This window comes from Numida meleagris, chromosome 1 (assembly GCF_002078875.1).
Source record: "Numida meleagris isolate 19003 breed g44 Domestic line chromosome 1, NumMel1.0, whole genome shotgun sequence".
Lineage (NCBI taxonomy): Eukaryota > Metazoa > Chordata > Aves > Galliformes > Numididae > Numida > Numida meleagris.
Window position 1 is genome coordinate 103905851 of NC_034409.1, and position 18165 is coordinate 103924015.

Consider the following 18165-nt stretch of genomic DNA (forward strand, 5'->3'; position numbering starts at 1 on the left):
ATGGTAAAGTGTTGATACTGTTATTAGGAAGCGCATCAACTTCTGACACAGAAAAATCAGTTTTTAACTGAAATATTTTGGACTATTTCATTTATTAGTAGATTCTCATACTTGCACTGAGATCATGTAAGTCACTTAAGCAGGAGGTTGGGAAGTCTTTCTCTATGCATAAATTTATTTAGTCAATGAGGATGTGACCTGGAACAATATTCTTACCAATTCTTACTTATTCAAACCAGCAGTGTTCAGAAGCCTAAAGTTCAGATTTTGGCACAAAATCTTCAAATAGTTTCATGTAAAATACCACACCATTACAAGAAGACAACAAAATATTTTAATTTAAATATGCCCCATATTATACAATTGTATAAAATACCAACTAAGCATTCATTTGAACAGTTGCTTTTTTTTAAAAAAAAAAAAAACAGGGCACGCAGTATATTGTAGCAATGATAACAGAAGGTGGCACAAGCCAAGATATACAACCAGCAAAGACAGGCAGATTACTGTCTCACCATCTTTGTTTACAGTCACAATCAGAAGGAGAATACACTGCAGCCATCCCAAGTCTTCTACCCATGGTTTCCAGGGTCCACCTTTATTAGGCAGATATCAGTGTAATAAACTGGGAAGATCATATCGGTATTTCTTTAACATTCTTTATTTTTAATCAAGTATTAGCACTGCTTTCTTTGGATTGCCAGGAAGCAGAACAGAAACTAAGTTGCTAATGCAAAACTAATGCTTTGATTGGTAATCATGAAAAGACAGAAGAAGGACCAAACAGACATATTTCAACAATTTCAAACTGTATGAAGTAAAACACTAAGTCTGGTAGTAATATGAGAACCATGGAAAAAGTCTTGGAAAGGCTTAAAGACAGTTGCAGCAAACTAACAAGATTTCTCTCCGTTTTATTTATTTTGTGGTGTTAATAAGCAGTAGATGTATTTAGCTGATTGTTACACGTTAATAAGGCAAATAACCTTAAGCACCTTAACATGGAGAGAGTGCCACTTAAGTTAGGTCCAAGATAGACGCCAATTGTCAGTGTTTGGGTACGCCCTGTAAACTGAAACAAACAGAACAAGGTCATAACTAACCTTTAAAATACTCCTGTTCTCTTTGGTCACAGGATATCAATCTCTGTTTTGCTTAGTATAATGACAGGCCTTCAATAAACCACTCACGCACTGCACCACAGCTTGGAATGGCTTTGTCACACAACTTGCTTTACTAATATTTTACTTAAAAAAAAACAAGATGTGAACCCAGACGTTTAAGTCTATGTTTGCTTCAAATGGCACTGAATTCATTTCTTTACTTTGCCTCCAGCTACAAAAGTCATCCTCCGACCAAGTGTGGCAAAAGTGAACCAACACAGAACTCAACAGCTTTGATTTCTAGAAACATCTTGAAAAGCTTCAAACATCCCCTTTCTAAAAATTTTAAATGATATTTTCTCACGGACAGCAGTTACTACCTCTTAAAAAATTACACTTACTGGAATAAGATTTCCCTTTTAAAAAACAAATAAGAAAATACACTTCTGCCGTCTTTTGCCAAACTTGAATGTCATGAGCTACTGTTTTTAAACACTAATATATTAAAAAAGCCTAAAGCTTTTCCCACATATACCCAATACTTAATTATGCATCATTACTTGGCATTAAGCATTTCTAAATACCTGCTTATTTTAGAAGCAAAGCTAAGAAAGTATGTACTTATGGATGTACAAAGCCAGTAGAAAAAGATACAAGCGTGCAGCTTGTAGAACAGTTCACATTAGGAATGAATGAGGAAAAGGCACTCCATCTCTCTTTGCTGTTCTACACACTGTGTGCAATTTTTCAATCCCTGTTAAATCTTTGTTTCAGCAATGCAGATTTGCTTACTGAATAACGTTCTCATTCTCTCCGTTACCATTCTTTTCACTGAAAATGTACATTGCTGTGAACACGCAACATTAGCTTTATTTATACATTTCAGAATACTTTTCTTTAATCCAAATGAGAAAGTTAAAGTTACTGAAGAAATGTTATCGAATATATAAATTATTTAAACTTAAATAATTTTAAAACAACTTGAACAACTTTCCTATTGCACATTTTTTCTACAACTTTGCCAGATAAAATCCTATAGAGGCAGTTAAGAGTAAAATTTTAAAAGCCCAAGTTACATAGCACCAAAGTAGGGTGCCAAATAAACTGTATGCCTGCTGAAATATGAGTGCCCATATAAACAAATATAAATATATAGGTATATACACATCTAGTAGTAAGTCCAGGATGCTGAGATAATAAATACTTTAAACAATATCCCAGATCTCCAAAAGCATGTGAGAAACTATAGAAAATAATGCAAAGGTACTTTAGAAGACCAATACACATGCACAAAATCTATTATATGAAAAAAGATTTACAGTTCCAAATACTTTATCTTTAAAGCCACCTCTGTTATCGCTATGTACACCACACAACGACTAGCCTATTAGTTTGAGGATTTATGTGAGATAGAACAAAGAAATCTTCCCCCAGTTGCTTTGTAACATAAAAGCCTACAGTACCCCTCCCAAAATAAACCCAAAGTTTGTCTTATTAGGTCTCAAAAATGTCATCTTCTGCCTATCCTTAATTCCCAGAGATCTGGGAATACACTCATGGTACCTATCAACCTGCAGCATCAAAAAATAAGGATGAGACTTCCTTTATTTTTTCAGAGCAAACTTACGTTGGAATTTCTCCTACTACAGCTGCTGCTGTTGCCATCAAACCTGTGACCTCCTGTTTCCACAGTAAATGTTTCCCTTGAATATGCCTACTTGTAACCCTTGAAAACCCATAGCAGTTCAGCTTAAATGGGAAGGAGTATAATCTGGCCTTCTTGTTTGAATAATTTTTGGTTTGGGTTTCTTTATTTCTTCTTCCACATCGTTTTCCTGGTCACTCTCACATACGTGGACAACAACGCTAGGGGTAGTGTCAGTGGCAGCATGTAGCTCATACTTTTCTCCTGAAAGTCAGAAAATTAACAAAACTAGTTAAGTAGAATCCATTTTACAGACAGGTATGAAATATGTGACTAAAAACAAAAATGACTTGCTCTTTAAATGTTATCTGTGTAAGTAACACATTGATAACAAAAATCCTGATGCCACAGAGCATTAGATGGTGCAGACAGGTACGTTACTAGCTGCCGTATTTACCATCAGAAGCATTTAAGCAACAGTGCTTAGTTGCTCTCTTAAAAAGAGAGTTTACAGAGGTTACACTAGGCATTCATGAAAGTGTTCAATATGAGCTGTCATAAGATTAATTAGAGTATTTGACTGTTGTTGTTTTGTGGTTTTCTTTTTTTTATTGTAAAGCATACAGAGCATCCACTGTATCACGCAGACAGTTTTCCTCAGTGTTGACAAAACCATAGGATCTTCCTCACTGCCAAAAGCTTTTACTCCTAATGAGGCTGGATGCATTTTAGCCCAGCTCTCATAGAGGTGCTCTGATACTGTTCTGGGATTCTACAGAGCAGGAGCTAGACAGCAGGCATTGTACGAGGTGAAACACTGAGATATAATACAGCCAGCGTGTAGATGTGCTATGATGTAGATTTGGTTGACCGCTGATTTGAAATCTGTTTTTGCCACAAGATAAATAATTGCTTTTAAATCTAAACAGATGTTAAATATTTTTAATCTTACGTTAGATCAGGGAAAGAGCAAATTGTTTCTTTCCTCCATTTCCCTGATCAGCTCCCCTTATTTTCTTTTCTTGTTACTTTAGACTCATTACCTCTCAGTGAGGAAAACAATTTTCTTTAAGACCGCTTCAGTGATCAGTTGTTTGAGGAAGCTAATATAAGCTGCAAGCTGTGGCAAGCGAAGGCTCTAAAGTGGTCTCTGCTCTGATTTCCACAGGACTGTAGGAGGGGGAAGTGGCAAGAAGAGCAGTTCCACAGAGAAAAAGAGATAGAGCTTTAAAGGGCTTAACATTCACTATATATATGAAAAATCTCATGGAGAAAGGGATTGCAGATCTGCCAGTGAGCATGTAAGGCATCTTAATAACATAACTTGGAGGGGAAAAAACAACCAGGTTTTTTTTCTTATAGATTAGCAAACTTTTAAATATTTAAGACATATATATTTCTTCCTGGTATTGCCAAAACTCACAAGGAAAGCAGCAAGCATCATGCAAGATCTGAACATTAATCAGATCAGCAAGCTATAATGCTATTTATTTATTCCAAGTGCTTCATCAAAAACAACTTTTATTCCAGTGAGCACTGTCTTATGGGATTTCTGTTTCAAAAACAGATTTCATGAGAATAAAATTTAGGATGTCAGAAGTACTCTTGACAGATGGTTTCAAAGAACTATATGCAGGCTCATATGCTTTGTTTACATGCTCCTGGATAACCAAATGATTTTGGCAGTATTTTACACCTTTACTTCTAACTGTGATACTTTTCCCATAAATCATTCTTGCCATTGTAATTCATATGTTATTTAAAATAGGGTAGTTATTAAAGAATGGCAAAAATCCACCTGAATTTTTATCCCAGTATAAGCAGAGTTATCTGTCCTTCCACAGGCTGCAAGGGTATGAACTTCCACAGTTCAGAAAAATTCCCTTGTTCTCTGAGTCACGTATTATTTTCCGTAGGAACTGTGGATTTCAACTGCTTGCAGTCTAACTACTACACAGACAAACATAAGCTACTACTGCAAAGTTGATGCATGAGGAGCTAGAAGCTCTTTCCCATCCACTTCCACTCCTTCCTACTGATGTAATAAGATGTGCTCCCTAAGCTGATTGGCAAACATATAAAGAATATTACAGTAAAATGATACTAAAAACTGTAGTAGCAGTATCAAAGATACTATACAAACTAACAGTAGCCATTTGCTCCCTCTCCTAAACCTAACAGGACAGTTGTGAACAGGTCAAATGAGATTTGTATGTTTTCGGAAATTAAATTTGCACCAACTCTCATTAAGAAGCTTGTTTTAACTGAGATAAAAATGGACATCAAGGAATACGATCACATTAATCCCTGAACCATCCTAAAAATGAGTTAGTTTAGTAGAACATTATACATAACTAATGACTACTTAGGAATCCATGTTTTAAACCATCTGTGGTACTACGTATTTTTAATAAATCGATGCATTAACATCCTACACAGTTGAAATGAAAAGCAACTGATGAGTTGGCACTAGAAATAAATAGTAGTAAACCGTAAGTGTGCATTTTTAATATCTCCTCTGGTTTGAACAGAGAAAGGTGGGAAGGAAGCATTTCTCTTCCCAAGGGGGAAGCAATCTTAAAGCTTCCAATAAATGAGTAAACTGCAGCAGACGAAAATACAAAGGAGTTGGGAGTGGCAGAAGCTTCTTCCTCCTAATTCCAGAAGAAAATTAATGCCTCAAACCATCATGATACTGAGATAGCAGTCTGTGTAGGAGAGAAACTATCTCAGGATGCGAACAGGTCATTCAAATGCAGAGTTACACAGCTACTAACTGTTTTACTGTCCTCATCTGAGATAGGATTTTCCTGTCCCTGTAGAAGGTGTGCAACTACCCAGTCTTCTCTTTATTTTTAGGAAGTTGCTTCTTGAAAATTCTGATGAACAAGCTAACGTATTATTGAAGTGATATTCATGCTGTCTGTAAATCAGAAATCATCATATTGTTGAGGCCCAGGCCCTTCAATTGACCCTGTGGAGTTACAGTGTAAGAAGTTTATAGCTTCCTTTTTCAGATATTACAAATTTAATTGGTAGACAGTAATTCATTTGAAAAAAAAATCTAGACGTTCGTTTTAAAATGCAAATGTTAGCGCTTCTAATCCTTCTTACCTGGTCCTAACTTGGAGATAGCATATAAAAGGTCATAGTTAATCACAGGGGTAGCATCTTCTACTTGCTTCCAACCAACAGGTGGAGAGGCAGGAGGTGAAATCAAAAACTGTTTGTCTGGATTCGGTGGTGCCAAATGCGAGCTTCCAATGTGCAAAGTCTGAAAAAAGCATTAGAAGACCAAAGCTATTCCACTATTATCAATGAATTCATTATTAATGAGGAACTTTAAGGTTTGAATAGATGTTATGCTGTAACAGGCACTCAAGGTGGCAGCACATAACAATAGTATTGAAGAGAGCTATATGAAAGACCCAGTATACAAAGTACAGACAAGTCATCACATCCATTTACTCTGATGGAACATGCAATGAAGTGTGCACATCTGCATCTTCTCATTATGAAGTTTTACAAAACTTTCACCAGGAAATATCTGCCCTTAAAATACTGAAGTAGGAGGAAGCTGGATATGGGCTTTAAGGCAAATGGTGTTGAAACTTATTACCACAAGCGAGAGTGGTGAGAATTCTAGAAGGTATATAAATAAACTGGCTCCTTCAGGACTGTCCCTAGGGACATCTGAAACAGACACACACAGGTTAATTTTCCCATTAAATTTATGGCGGAAAATACATAGCAGCTACCAAAAAGCACCCAGATCAGCACATCTTAAGCAGCAGATGCTAGCTAGTTATAGAGTTGCACTGAAGGCAATTTCAAAGTACAAACGATCTGCGGTAGTGAGAGCCAGATCAACAGGTAAGAGTCCTCAACATGTGCTTCTACACTTCAGATTCCCTTACATACTACTTGAGCATTTTATTGTGTGTGTACTGCTGCCAAATACACTTGGCTTCCCCCACCCAGTGGAGTTCTATCTTTAACTATGCTGATTACTATCATCTACTCCCTTTCCCCAAGGGCATCTAAGCAACACAGAAGGAGAGATAAATGCAAAGTACGCTACACGTAGCTTTGGAGCAACCTAATCAAACCAAAAATTAAGTGTTCATTAACATGACTGGAGACCTGTGGAAGCTTATCACTAGTTAGCTATGCCTTAGTACACTGCAAGGATAATCACAGAAAGACATACCTGAGCAAAATACAGTTTTATTTCCTTTCCAAGGAACTCTGTCTTGTGCAGCTGGACTCTTGCATCTGCCGCAGATAAAGGGTTACTGAAATTTATTCGAACTCTTTTGAAGCTCTTAAAATACTGAAAGGTGATATCTCTGTCGTATGTTCTGAAGAGCGATTCAAATTTGGCCTGAAAAGAAAGGACCAAGGTGAGTCAACATACAACACTGCATTTCTCTGAAGAAACACAGAAATCAATTGCAGTTGTTAGAAGGCGCATACCAGCACTCCTGAATATTAGAGTCGTTGTTATAGCTTAGGTTTCTTTTTCTTATTATCCTTTTTTAATTTTTCTAACCTATCACTTGTTTTTCTTTCTATAGCAGCTTTTTCATTCCTTATTAAAAAATAGCTTATTATCAATAAGTGTCTTATTTAGCAGCATAATAGGAACAGTAGTATTGCTAAGGTATTGAAAAGAAATGCTTGCCTTACAAAATTAACACCCAAAGGCCTTGAAAAAAATCTGCCAAGCATGTCTTTGTCTAAGCGTGCAGTTCTCAAGGAAACTAAGACAAGGCTTTTGACAGAGAAAAATGAAAAAGTCCTATTTGCACGCTAAATATAATTTTCTTCAGTGACTCAGCACACATAATAAAGGTCATGAACATCGCCTTTTTAACAGCTGTTGCTTTCATTTAGGAAAATGAACGTTAAGAAAATATATTATTACTGAATACAGATTTAATAGCCTCTTCTATTTCTGGAGCTCAATTCTAAAAAGGCTCCTACTGCATCTTCTACAAAGACCTAGGCACTAACCACAGAGCTTCTGAAGGGCCTCTGACACATCTTGTATTTTGACTGCATTGTAAGCATGGGAGCCAACCCAGAATCTCATACCTTTATATAACTGGCAGCTGAGTTACTTTGCTATCCTAACTACATGAAAACACTAAAGCACATTTATCAACAGCTGGTGATCTCCTTGTTGCATTTGATGCTTGTGCTTCTAGGGCACCTACGCAAACTGACTTAGATTATTTTACTTTTTAAATAAATAATTTATTTCCACTTCTATTTGAGGACGCCAAATCAAAGGAGAAAGAAGCACAGGACATTTTGAAGCTGGCATGCTCTTGCAAAGTGCTTCTGGCTCACATTAGGACACAATCGGTTACAGTGATGGAGGTGGATCAAGCATGCTGGTATTTCTGGTATTTTCTCTTCATAGAAGCTTGCTGGAAGTTGAATATGAAGCTAAAATATGCAATATACAGAACTGCACTCTTTTTTACTGTTCCATTTTGAATTAGTAGGAAAAGCAACAGATTATTAAGGGGGCAGAGCGATTACTTCAAAATTTCATTTTCCTTTCCAAAGAGTTCTGTTTCACAAACTCACCACAGCTATATACATAACCACTATATTCCAAAGATATATTAAAACCAGAGCTGCCCTACTTCTTGTTGAGCCCCATTTAAGATCCCTCAAAATGAGATCTGATTACAGGACCCTTTGTAGAGAAAGTCTCTATGTGTTATCTTCCTGTACTGGAAAGACAGCTAGATGGAACCACGAAAACTAACTGCATTTCTAAAGCATTACTCATGTGTTACTTGTTAAAAAAAAAAAGAAAAGAAAAAAACAAGTAAAAAAACCCCAACTGCAAAGATCACATTCAACGTTTAAACTCAGAGAGAACCTGCAAGAGTTGCACAAAATCTTGTTTTGTTTTTTTTTTTTTTCTTTAAAGTGTGGGGATTCTATAGGTCATAAATATCATGCAAGCAGCAGGACATTGAACAAAATGTTATTTTTGTCCTTGAAGTATCTTAGCAGTCAACGATTCACTGTATCAGGACTGTATTCCTCACATTATATTCATTCTAATCAGTGAAATACAGATCCAAGAGAAGTTCTTAACAGTTCTAACATTATTATTAACATGTACAGTGCGAAACAAAAAAGAACACATGAGAAAGTGTGAAATGTACTGTAACTTACAAGAACCTTACTACCAAGATTGTAATCCAAGCATTGCTGAAAGCACATGAAAGTGAAGAATACACTATACAGACAAGACGTGTCTGGAGTTAAACTTCTGATCTTTTTCAAAACCACATAGCTTAAGATCTAATAATTCCCAGAGAGAGATTTGTTCATATCAAAGCACACTGTTGCACCACTGTGACATTTTCTTGTAAGTAAAAAAGCTCTCAAGGTAAGCCGTATTCTAAACAGTCACAAAACAGTATCTACAGACTTTAGCATTCTGGTAGTCCATATAAATAAAGCAAAAGACAAAGCATACCCTTGTTTCTGCTTGATTGAAGACATCGCTATCTGCCACACAGGCAATCAGAGAACTAAAACTGTAGTTAAAATTTCTAAAATGCATTTTGCGCTTTGCTAAAGCGACACTTGCTGTTCAGCAGAAACCAATTACTTTTAAGGAAGCTGTTGGTTCTGCAGGCAGCGTTTATAAGGGAAACAAGTCCAGCCCCTCCGAAAAAAAAAAAAAAAAAAGGAAAGGTTTCAGAGCATCCTGTATGTGACAGCGAATTCCTGAACAAAGTCCTGCATGCTTTGAGGCAGTCAGGAACAAAATGTAAGCTTCTACTGGAAAGAAGTGACGTCAGCACATTAGTCAGCTTCCCTATGCTAATTACCAGTGCTCGGGAGGATGGAAAAAGCAGCTGAGGTTTGCACAGCAGCTGCTTTATCAAGCCTCTTGCAGCATAGTTTCCACTGGTAGTAATTCCATTCAGCACTCAGACAACATGCTCTTCACTGGAATGGGACAACCCATCTTAAGATGGAAAATGTTACTGCTAAAGGACCAAAGTCTAGAGTAATAGGCTGTAATTAGCCAGGAGGAAAATTTCAAGACTTCGGAATGGAAAATAAATCCCTCAGGTCAGTAGCTTTTAGTAAATTTTGGAAAAAATACACAGACTGAAACTTAGAGATTAGGAGGGGTTCATATGGGAAAATAGTTTTTCCCCTTTACAGTGAGATTTCATTTTGAAGCTTTCTCCAGTGCAACTAGATGGATTAGTTTCCATTCCCACTTTAATAAAAACTCAGTCTGAGCCCCATAAAATGATGTGCTTTTTTTTTTTTTTTAAAAACCAAAGCTTCATCAGAAATCTACTGGCAGAGTTTTAAGAGACAACCTGAGCTACATCATAGCAGTGATGAGCTACAAAACTAAAGTTCCTGAACATTTACTGGTTTATGAATTTGTATCTTGGCTTCAGAATGTTTTGCAAGAAGTAGCAAGAACAACTTATTAAAAATCATTATAATTTCGAACGAACTCATTACATTGAAACTGAAGCTTTTGCAAAGTGTTTGGAACCCTCCCACATAAATTTAGGTCAACATTTATAATGAAGTCAAATTTATAAGTGTATTTAGTTCATTTGACTATAAAATGAGGTTATCACAGAATCATATATTTTCATGAAATACTTGCAAACAATAGTTGTTAATTTTAAACCTTATTTCATAAATATTTAATAATGCACAATTATTCACACAAATAGCCTTCTTGACTTCCACAAGCTTTACTTACCTGCTTGAAGCTAAAGATGGTTACTGTGCCACAGGCCAAAATCCCCACTTAGCAGTCAAATTATCTGCTACTGTATATAAACTGGCATGTAAGTTGCTTTAGTGTGAAAGATAGTGGGCTTCCTTAGAAGCCCATACTTTAAAATAAGTTTAGCTCCAGAAAGAGGTGTTCAGAAGAACAATGCAACATCCAACATTGATGTCATCAGTAAGATTAAACTCAAATCCTAGAAGAAAGTAATAGATAACAAGGCTCCTAAGCTCCTAATGTACTGGCTGCCTGATGGACAGAAAGAGGAGGAGTAAAAACAGCTCTTTCCCAAAGCTCACCAGAAGATGGGATGCAGTGTCTAACCTGCAACTCAACCATTTTGAGATTTGGACATGGCGCCAGTACAGTGAGAAGTGGTTTCAGTTCCCAAGATCACCATCTGCACCCAGAAATGCAGATACGTGAGGATTCATAAGGAGCCACCATACCAAGCTATATCCTGCCCTTGCCCTGGAATTAGGTCATCAAGTGTCTTCAAGACTTCGGAAGTGGAAGCACCAAGCATGACTCCATAGACCAGTGGTCCAGATGCTCAACTAGCCATGAATCATTTGGGCATACAAAGAGACTGAAAATAGGCCTTCCACATCCTGAGGTCAGTGCTGTTGCTACTGATAAGTAAATAAAGAAGATCCCCATGTAACCTGATGCTGAGTCAGAGCCATTTGGCATACTTCGAGGCTACCTGGGTGAGTGTACTTTGTGGATGACGGGCAGAAAGGATGTTGCTTTTGAAGAGCCTCACCGGACTGACATATGAGGCAGTTTTCAAGCTGCTCAACAGAAGGAAGCCTCCAGGAAACTCGCTGCAGACCTTTATAGCTGAGTGTGTGAAAGCTTCCTAGCAGTCCAGTGGTTAAAGTTCTTCAAAAGTCCTATTGTGGACTCAACTTCAAGTAGAACAGGTAGACTGTAGGTATGTACATCCCTTTGTAATTCTAGACTTACATTTGAGTCCAAATCCCATGAAGAATTAAAGAAAAAACCAACAAAAAACAGATTGCTACATCCAAGACCACCTACATTTGCTACTGAGGATAAGGCACAAGTAAACAACTTTACAAGTCTTCCTACAGCCATTTTTCAAATCTTACTTCATAATTTAAAATAGGACTATAGCACTAAGTTGTGAGCCCTGTAGAAGCCAAGAGTCAAAGTTACAAAACCACCATTACAAAATCCTGACAGTGTTGCAATGTTTATTCTGTGTTGCTCACGTTCTTCAACATTTGCTAAACCCACATACTAATAAATTACCTGGAACAAGAACACTGCAAGACTACCAGCGCTTGGGGATTTATGGTTCTGATGCTATCAGAGTAGTATTTTTTTCCTCCCTCATCTGCAGAGAGCTTGCCGCTTTTGTCTTCCCTGAGACTCCCTACTGACCTCATGACTATAACGCAGAAAAGAGAACAAGGGTAAGATCACCTGCTTAAAGATATATGCCTTCAGACAAGTTACAAATGAAATGTTCAATACTTCACTGGTGCAACAGAATGCTGCTGTACTCAACAATGAGAAATGAAATGAGTAAGATTAAGGTGAAGTGACAGGACAGTTGGCCTCACAGTTCACCTTTCCATTGAAGGGTACAGACTTTGGAGCTTAACTCTTCAAATTTGAGCTCTGTCTCTAAAAACTGAAGAGGAGAGACTCACTAAAATATTCCTTAACCTTGGTAGCTCCTGACAGATGCTCCATTAGTAGCAGTTTCCAGGCAGATAAATTTGACAGTTCGTTTTTGGGTTTGTTTTCTGGGGGAACGGAAAAACAATGATTGAATGTCATAATCAGTTCTATAATTTAGTCTCCACTTGCAATAAAACAGGTAAGGCATGACAGAGGAGGAAATGAGACCAAAGAAACAGAAAAAAGGCGAGTCACAAAAGTGACTGGATGTTGTTGATATGTACAAAGCCAACAATCCAAGAAAGAAAATTAAAATGAAAAGAAACATGTTGGTAACTCTGTAAGTGAACAAAACAACCACCTTACAGGCTGTAAATCAGAATGCAGACCACGCTTTTCCCTCATCACTGGCATACTTCTTCAATTACCCTTGGCGGTTGCTCCTTTTGGAGTCCCTGTACTCCCACTATACATACTTGATGATCCTCTGCTATCAACATACAGTTTCTATTCCTGTCTTCATGTTAATTATCTTACCTTCACCCTTATTTAGGGCAGGGATAAACATCCTGAAGTTACCTAGAATGAATAATCATACTTATTGGTTTCATCTTCCTAGTAGTTGGGAAAGGAGAAAGAGGAGCAGACAGTAAACAACAAACAACTTCCTATACAGAGAAGTCTAGGGTCAGGAAGTTATTCAAGAGACCTAGCCTATACTGTTCTGTCAGTGCAGGAGTAGGAAAGCCATATATCCATGTGCAACAGCACGTGAAAAGCTAGGAAACATTTATTTCTAGAGCTTAGCAGTAATCTAAAGCTTGGCTTGAACATGAATTCAGGTAAAAAGGAAAGATCTCCAGAAATTAGACCCACGGAAACAACCGGTGAGCACACGTCCTCAACAATGTATTTTTTCAACTCCCTCTAAGCATGCTCTTCAAACTAACAGAGCAGTCAGGAAATGGTAACCTTCTCCATAGTCAGAAAACCTTTATTTCCCTGCCCTTGGGATTCAGTAAATAGGTTGTTTTTCTCAGGAAGCTTTTTGTGTTGTTCACTTGATCTTTTGTAACAGTTTGGTTTGGAAACTTACTTGATGAGCAAGAGAAGCCACAACATCAGCTAGCCCACCCAAAAAGTGAGGAGTGAGGGCAGTGAGTTAATTCCCTTCCCTTAAGACATCTGTATCAGTCTCATCGTACTATCCAAAAATAACAGCAAAAACAACAAAAAAGAAATCTGCCAATCCCATTTACCCCTAAACAAAAAATTATTCATGTGTGAAGACTGAAAGGAAAACGGCACAATTTCTTTTTGCAAGTCCAACAAGATTTATTAAGTAAAAACAACTGGCAGATCAATCATGCTTGTCTATATTCCTCCCCCAAATCCTTATTCTAGGCAGAATGCTGGAGACCGACAACCTTGATATCTAATTCAGAACACTAAAATGGCCGCACACCTACTTATGCAATCAGGCACTAATTCAGTCCTTGACACAGCTGTACAAGGCAAATCCAGATCAGAAGCAAGCGTAATGTACGATAAAGGCAGGGAAAAGGAGGGAGTCAGAATTATCATACAACAGAATTATCATACAACATACAACAGAATTATCATACAACATACAACAGAATTATCATACAACATACAACAGAATTATCATACAACATACAACAGAATTATCATACAACNAACATACAACAGAATTATCATACAACATACAACAGAATTATCATACAACATACAACAGAATTATCATACAACATACAACAGAATTATCATACAACGGACAGTTTCTTCTGCTTTGTAATTACGAAAAAACTGAAATTTTCCCACAAAGCCGTACTCATTGTTCTACTCATTTGTGACATTATCAGAAAGGTATCACAAGGAAGTATATATATTGAGTAGTACATCAGTAGAAAAATACTTTAAAAAAAAACCAAAAACCCCAAAATCATCAGTATTATTAACTGCAAAAAAAGTAAAAAGTGCTTGCAAATATATTTGCAGTAAAGAAATCACAGAGAGCAGAGCAATACAAGCACACCGACTGGTTTTCCAAATTACACAGAGCTACTTGAAGTGTATTAAGTCAAGGTAACACCCACACAGTGACAAAATGGAAAAAGAGGCATGAAGCACGGAGCAAAGACTCATCATCAACTCCTCTCATTAACTTTGTTTATAATGTGGAACAGCAAACACATGACCATTCACTATTTCATATGTGAATAAGTATTTTAGTCACAATTTCCAGCCATAAAAGTAGAGACAAAAATTTGTCCAGCTTCAAAATTTAAGCATCTATTATGGCATCTGTATCATGCCGTACAGTAGGGTACACAAGCGAAAAACCCACTTGTCTTCACGACAAGTTATGCCAAGCACCATATGGGAAAGCCTTAAAAAAAAAGTACTAAATGGCTACAGAACTCTGAATTGCTGGACAGAATTTTCAGATAGAAAAAGCAACTTTTCAGAAATAATGCTTGAATACTTGTCACAGAGCACTAATTCAGGACATGTATAATTAGCACACTTGGCATGTCAGATTAGATACTTATTGCAGATAGACAAGGCTAAAAGCCACTTTTCTGGAGTGTAACATCACCTCTGTCTTGGACTTAACTGTTCTTGGAAAAAGCTTATCTTCCTCTAAATAGAAGATGCAACAGAAGAGTGACCGACCATTTTTAAAGATGTTAAGTTCCAGTACTTGAAGGGAGCTTATAAGCAGGAGGGGGACAACATTTTTAGATGGCCTGACAGTGATGGGACAAGGGGGAACAGCTTTACACTAAAAGAGGGGAATCTTAGGTTGGATGTTAGAAGAAATTCTCTCCTCAGAGGGTGGTGAGGCGCTGGCACAGGCTGCCCAACAAAGCTGTGGTGCCCCATCCCCGGCGGCGTTCAAGGCCAAGCTGCCTGGGGCCCCATCCAACCTGAGCTGGTGGGAGGCAGCCCTGCCCCCCTCCTCCTCAAACAGGAGAAAGTTTGGTTTCAAATTATCAAAACCAACCTTTATAAAGATAAGCTGTTGCTCAAAAATGAATGAAAACGTCTGGAAAAGACTGTTCAATCCAGCTCATGTTTGGAGAAAAGGAGATGCAAGAAAAAAAATCATTAAAAGTTAAAAACCACAATGATAATCTTTAACCAAGACAAATGTAAATATGATTATTCTCACAGTCAGATGCAGTTGGATTGCTGATTTATTTATATTTAAGTAGAAAAGGGGAAGAAAAGGTAACAGAGACACTACAATCTAACTCATGGAATCAGCGCACGTGTCACTCTGGACGAAGCTAACTACGGAAAGGGAAGGGCAGGAAATTCTTAAACAACTCTTCCCTTTTTCCTTAAACCTTTTGAGGGCTTCTATAAATATAGGTATCTATATAAATCTTTTCCTTAGAGCAGAGACTAAAAAAAGTAGGAAAAAGGAAATAAATATAGATGATCTTTGGAGAATTTCTGCCGAAAAAGAACAAGGACTTTTAAAGCAAAGTATATTAGTAAATCAAGTTTGCATACTATAGAAGAAGTATCTAAACTATTTACAGCTGTAGGAAGCTATTTAAAAAAAATGCCCCGCCCTCCCTCATTATAAAGTACTATCTCAGAAGCACTGGGCAACTATGAAATAAAGGAAGCGTATTCTTCCTGCCACTATAACTGGGAAAAGTCATCAACAGACTGACTCAAGGTTATTTATTTGAAAACTAGTGTGAGAAAAGAAATAATCTAGACAGTAATTGATAGGTGGATTTGCAAGATGAAACAATTCGAGAAAGTAGAGGACAGACAAGCTATGCCAATCAGCTACTAAAACAGAAACGGCCTCTCAGTTAATTATTTTGAGTGAGGGGGCACCTTCTGAAGATGAACACTTTGCTTTGTAAAGAGGGAACAGCTGTAAAGTTACTCATAAGTTAGATTCAGTAGAGGGAGAGCTCCAGGGGACAGGGCACATGCTTACTGTTGGATTCACGCATTCTTTACACATCACACATACTCTTTAACAGTTACCACAGCTGGAGTGCTGCAATGATGTTGCCTCTGCACATCACCCATGCAACACAGTGAGCTGAGGGGCATTAAGGAAATCCTGGTGCTGGGCTTGTACACTGGTATCTAAAAAAAATAACAGGCTTAAGAACATAACAGAGACCAAATTTTGAGGAAATCGACCTTTAATGCTAGCCTTGACATATATATATATATTCTAATGATGCAAGTAGAACTGTATTAAGCAATTGGAAAATGAAGTGATGAGGAACAGAAGTTCCTGCATAATCAAGTAGTTAGAGCTTACAAGAAAGAAAGTATATAGACAGAAATACAGAGGAACAAAGTTCCCCAGATATTTCTCAAAGTAGGCTGTTGGATCCGTTACTGGATCTCCCCTATTACAGTTCAATCCCACAACTCAGAGTATTCTACTCAATGCCAGTTCACACGTTCAAAACTGCTGCCTTCTATCCAGGAGCTGGAAGAAGCATGCACAACATAAAAGACAACAGATAACAGAGTGCTGAACCTAAAATTGATTTATGATTTTTCAAAAACAATCCAGAAGTTGGAAACTGTTTTGATATGCCTTATAAACAGAATAAGACAAGATATATTTTGTAAAATAGTTTTTTAAAAACCGAATTCTGAGTTAATTGAGTAGCATTATGATCCAGATTTAGATACCAAAGGCTATCTTATAAATAGTAGTGTTTTTTTTTTTCCTGTGTGTAATACATTAATCAGAATAAAGCCTTCCTGTCAGCACTTTATTCTTTTTAATACCGCTTCAGGAAAAAAAAATATTTGTCTGGCTCTCTGGTTTCATAAAACACACAGTGATCATCACGTGTGCACTTGTGGCCAAGAAGGCCAGTGATATCCTGGGGTGCATTAAAAAGAGAGTGGCCAGCAGATTGAGGGAGGTGGTAGTTCCCCTCTACTCTGCCCTGGTGAGGCCACTTCTGGAACACTGTGTAGAGTTCTGGGCTACCCAGTTCAGGAAAGACAGGGATCTCCTAGAGAGTCCAGGGGAGGGCCTCAAAGATAATGAGGGCCCAGAGCCCCTCCTGCATGAGGTGAGGCTGAGAGAGCTGGGACTGTTCAGTGTGGAGATGAGAAGGCTGAGAGGGCATCTTATCAATGCTTATAGATATCTGAAGGATGGGAATCAAGTAGATGGGGGCAGGCCTTTTTTGTTGGTGCCCAGCAACAGTACAAGGGGCAATGGGCGCAAACTGGAACTCAGGAAGTTCCATTTAAACATGAGGAAAAACTTCCTCACTGTGAGGGTAACAGAGCACTGGAACAGGCTGCCCAGAGAGGCTGTGGAGTCTCCTTCTCTGGAGATATTCAAAGCCTTCCTGGATGCTTTCCTGTGCAACCTGCCATAGGGAACTGCTTTAGCAGGGGGTTGGACTGAATGATCTTCAGAGGTCCCTTCTAACCTCTACAGTTCTGTGATAACAAGGACAATAATTCCGCCATATCCACCAAATATTTTCTAAAACAAATCAAAGATTCTAAGATGCTTTTATCTCGTGTTGTATGTTCTATATAACAGAGATGATCATAAAAGTCAATACTGAGAAGGAAAAAAAGGCAAAATGAATCTGTTAATCTTATTTGTTTCATCATCATCTTATCTTTTCTCCCAACTCAACATCTAAATCAAAAGTTACCATGAGACACTGGAACAGGTTGCCCAGCAAGGCTGTGAATGCCCCCTCCCTGGAAGCACTGAAGGCCAGGCTGGATGGGTCTTTGAGCAACGTGGTCTAGAGGGAGGTGTCCCTGCCTATAGCAGAGGAAATGGAACTAGATGGTCTTAAAGGTCCCTTCCAACCCAAACCATTCTAAGATTCTATGATAACAAAGCATGAATCATTGCATATAAAGCAGCTTAAGAAGCCTAACTACTTTTTTGAGCAATCAAAGCT

At 37.8% G+C, this 18165-nt stretch overlaps 1 protein-coding gene across 2 annotated transcripts in view; it reads right to left on the minus strand.

The window, feature by feature from the left end:
• The window catches only part of RCAN1 (regulator of calcineurin 1), a 41258-nt gene continuing 23248 nt past the window's right edge, over positions 156 to 18165 (minus strand). The window contains exons 1-4 of one of the 2 annotated variants that reach the window (XM_021405040.1): positions 9257 to 9441; positions 6959 to 7132; positions 5863 to 6022; positions 156 to 3012 (exon numbers count right to left, since the gene is read on the minus strand). In XM_021405040.1, coding sequence (XP_021260715.1) covers positions 2849 to 3012; positions 5863 to 6022; positions 6959 to 7132; positions 9257 to 9343 — 585 coding nt within the window. In that variant the 5' untranslated portion in view covers positions 9344 to 9441 and the 3' untranslated portion in view covers positions 156 to 2848. Of the gene's footprint in view, positions 3013 to 5862; positions 6023 to 6958; positions 7133 to 9256; positions 9442 to 18165 lie in introns of those variants that run through there. The other variant, XM_021405033.1, reaches the window with a different exon arrangement.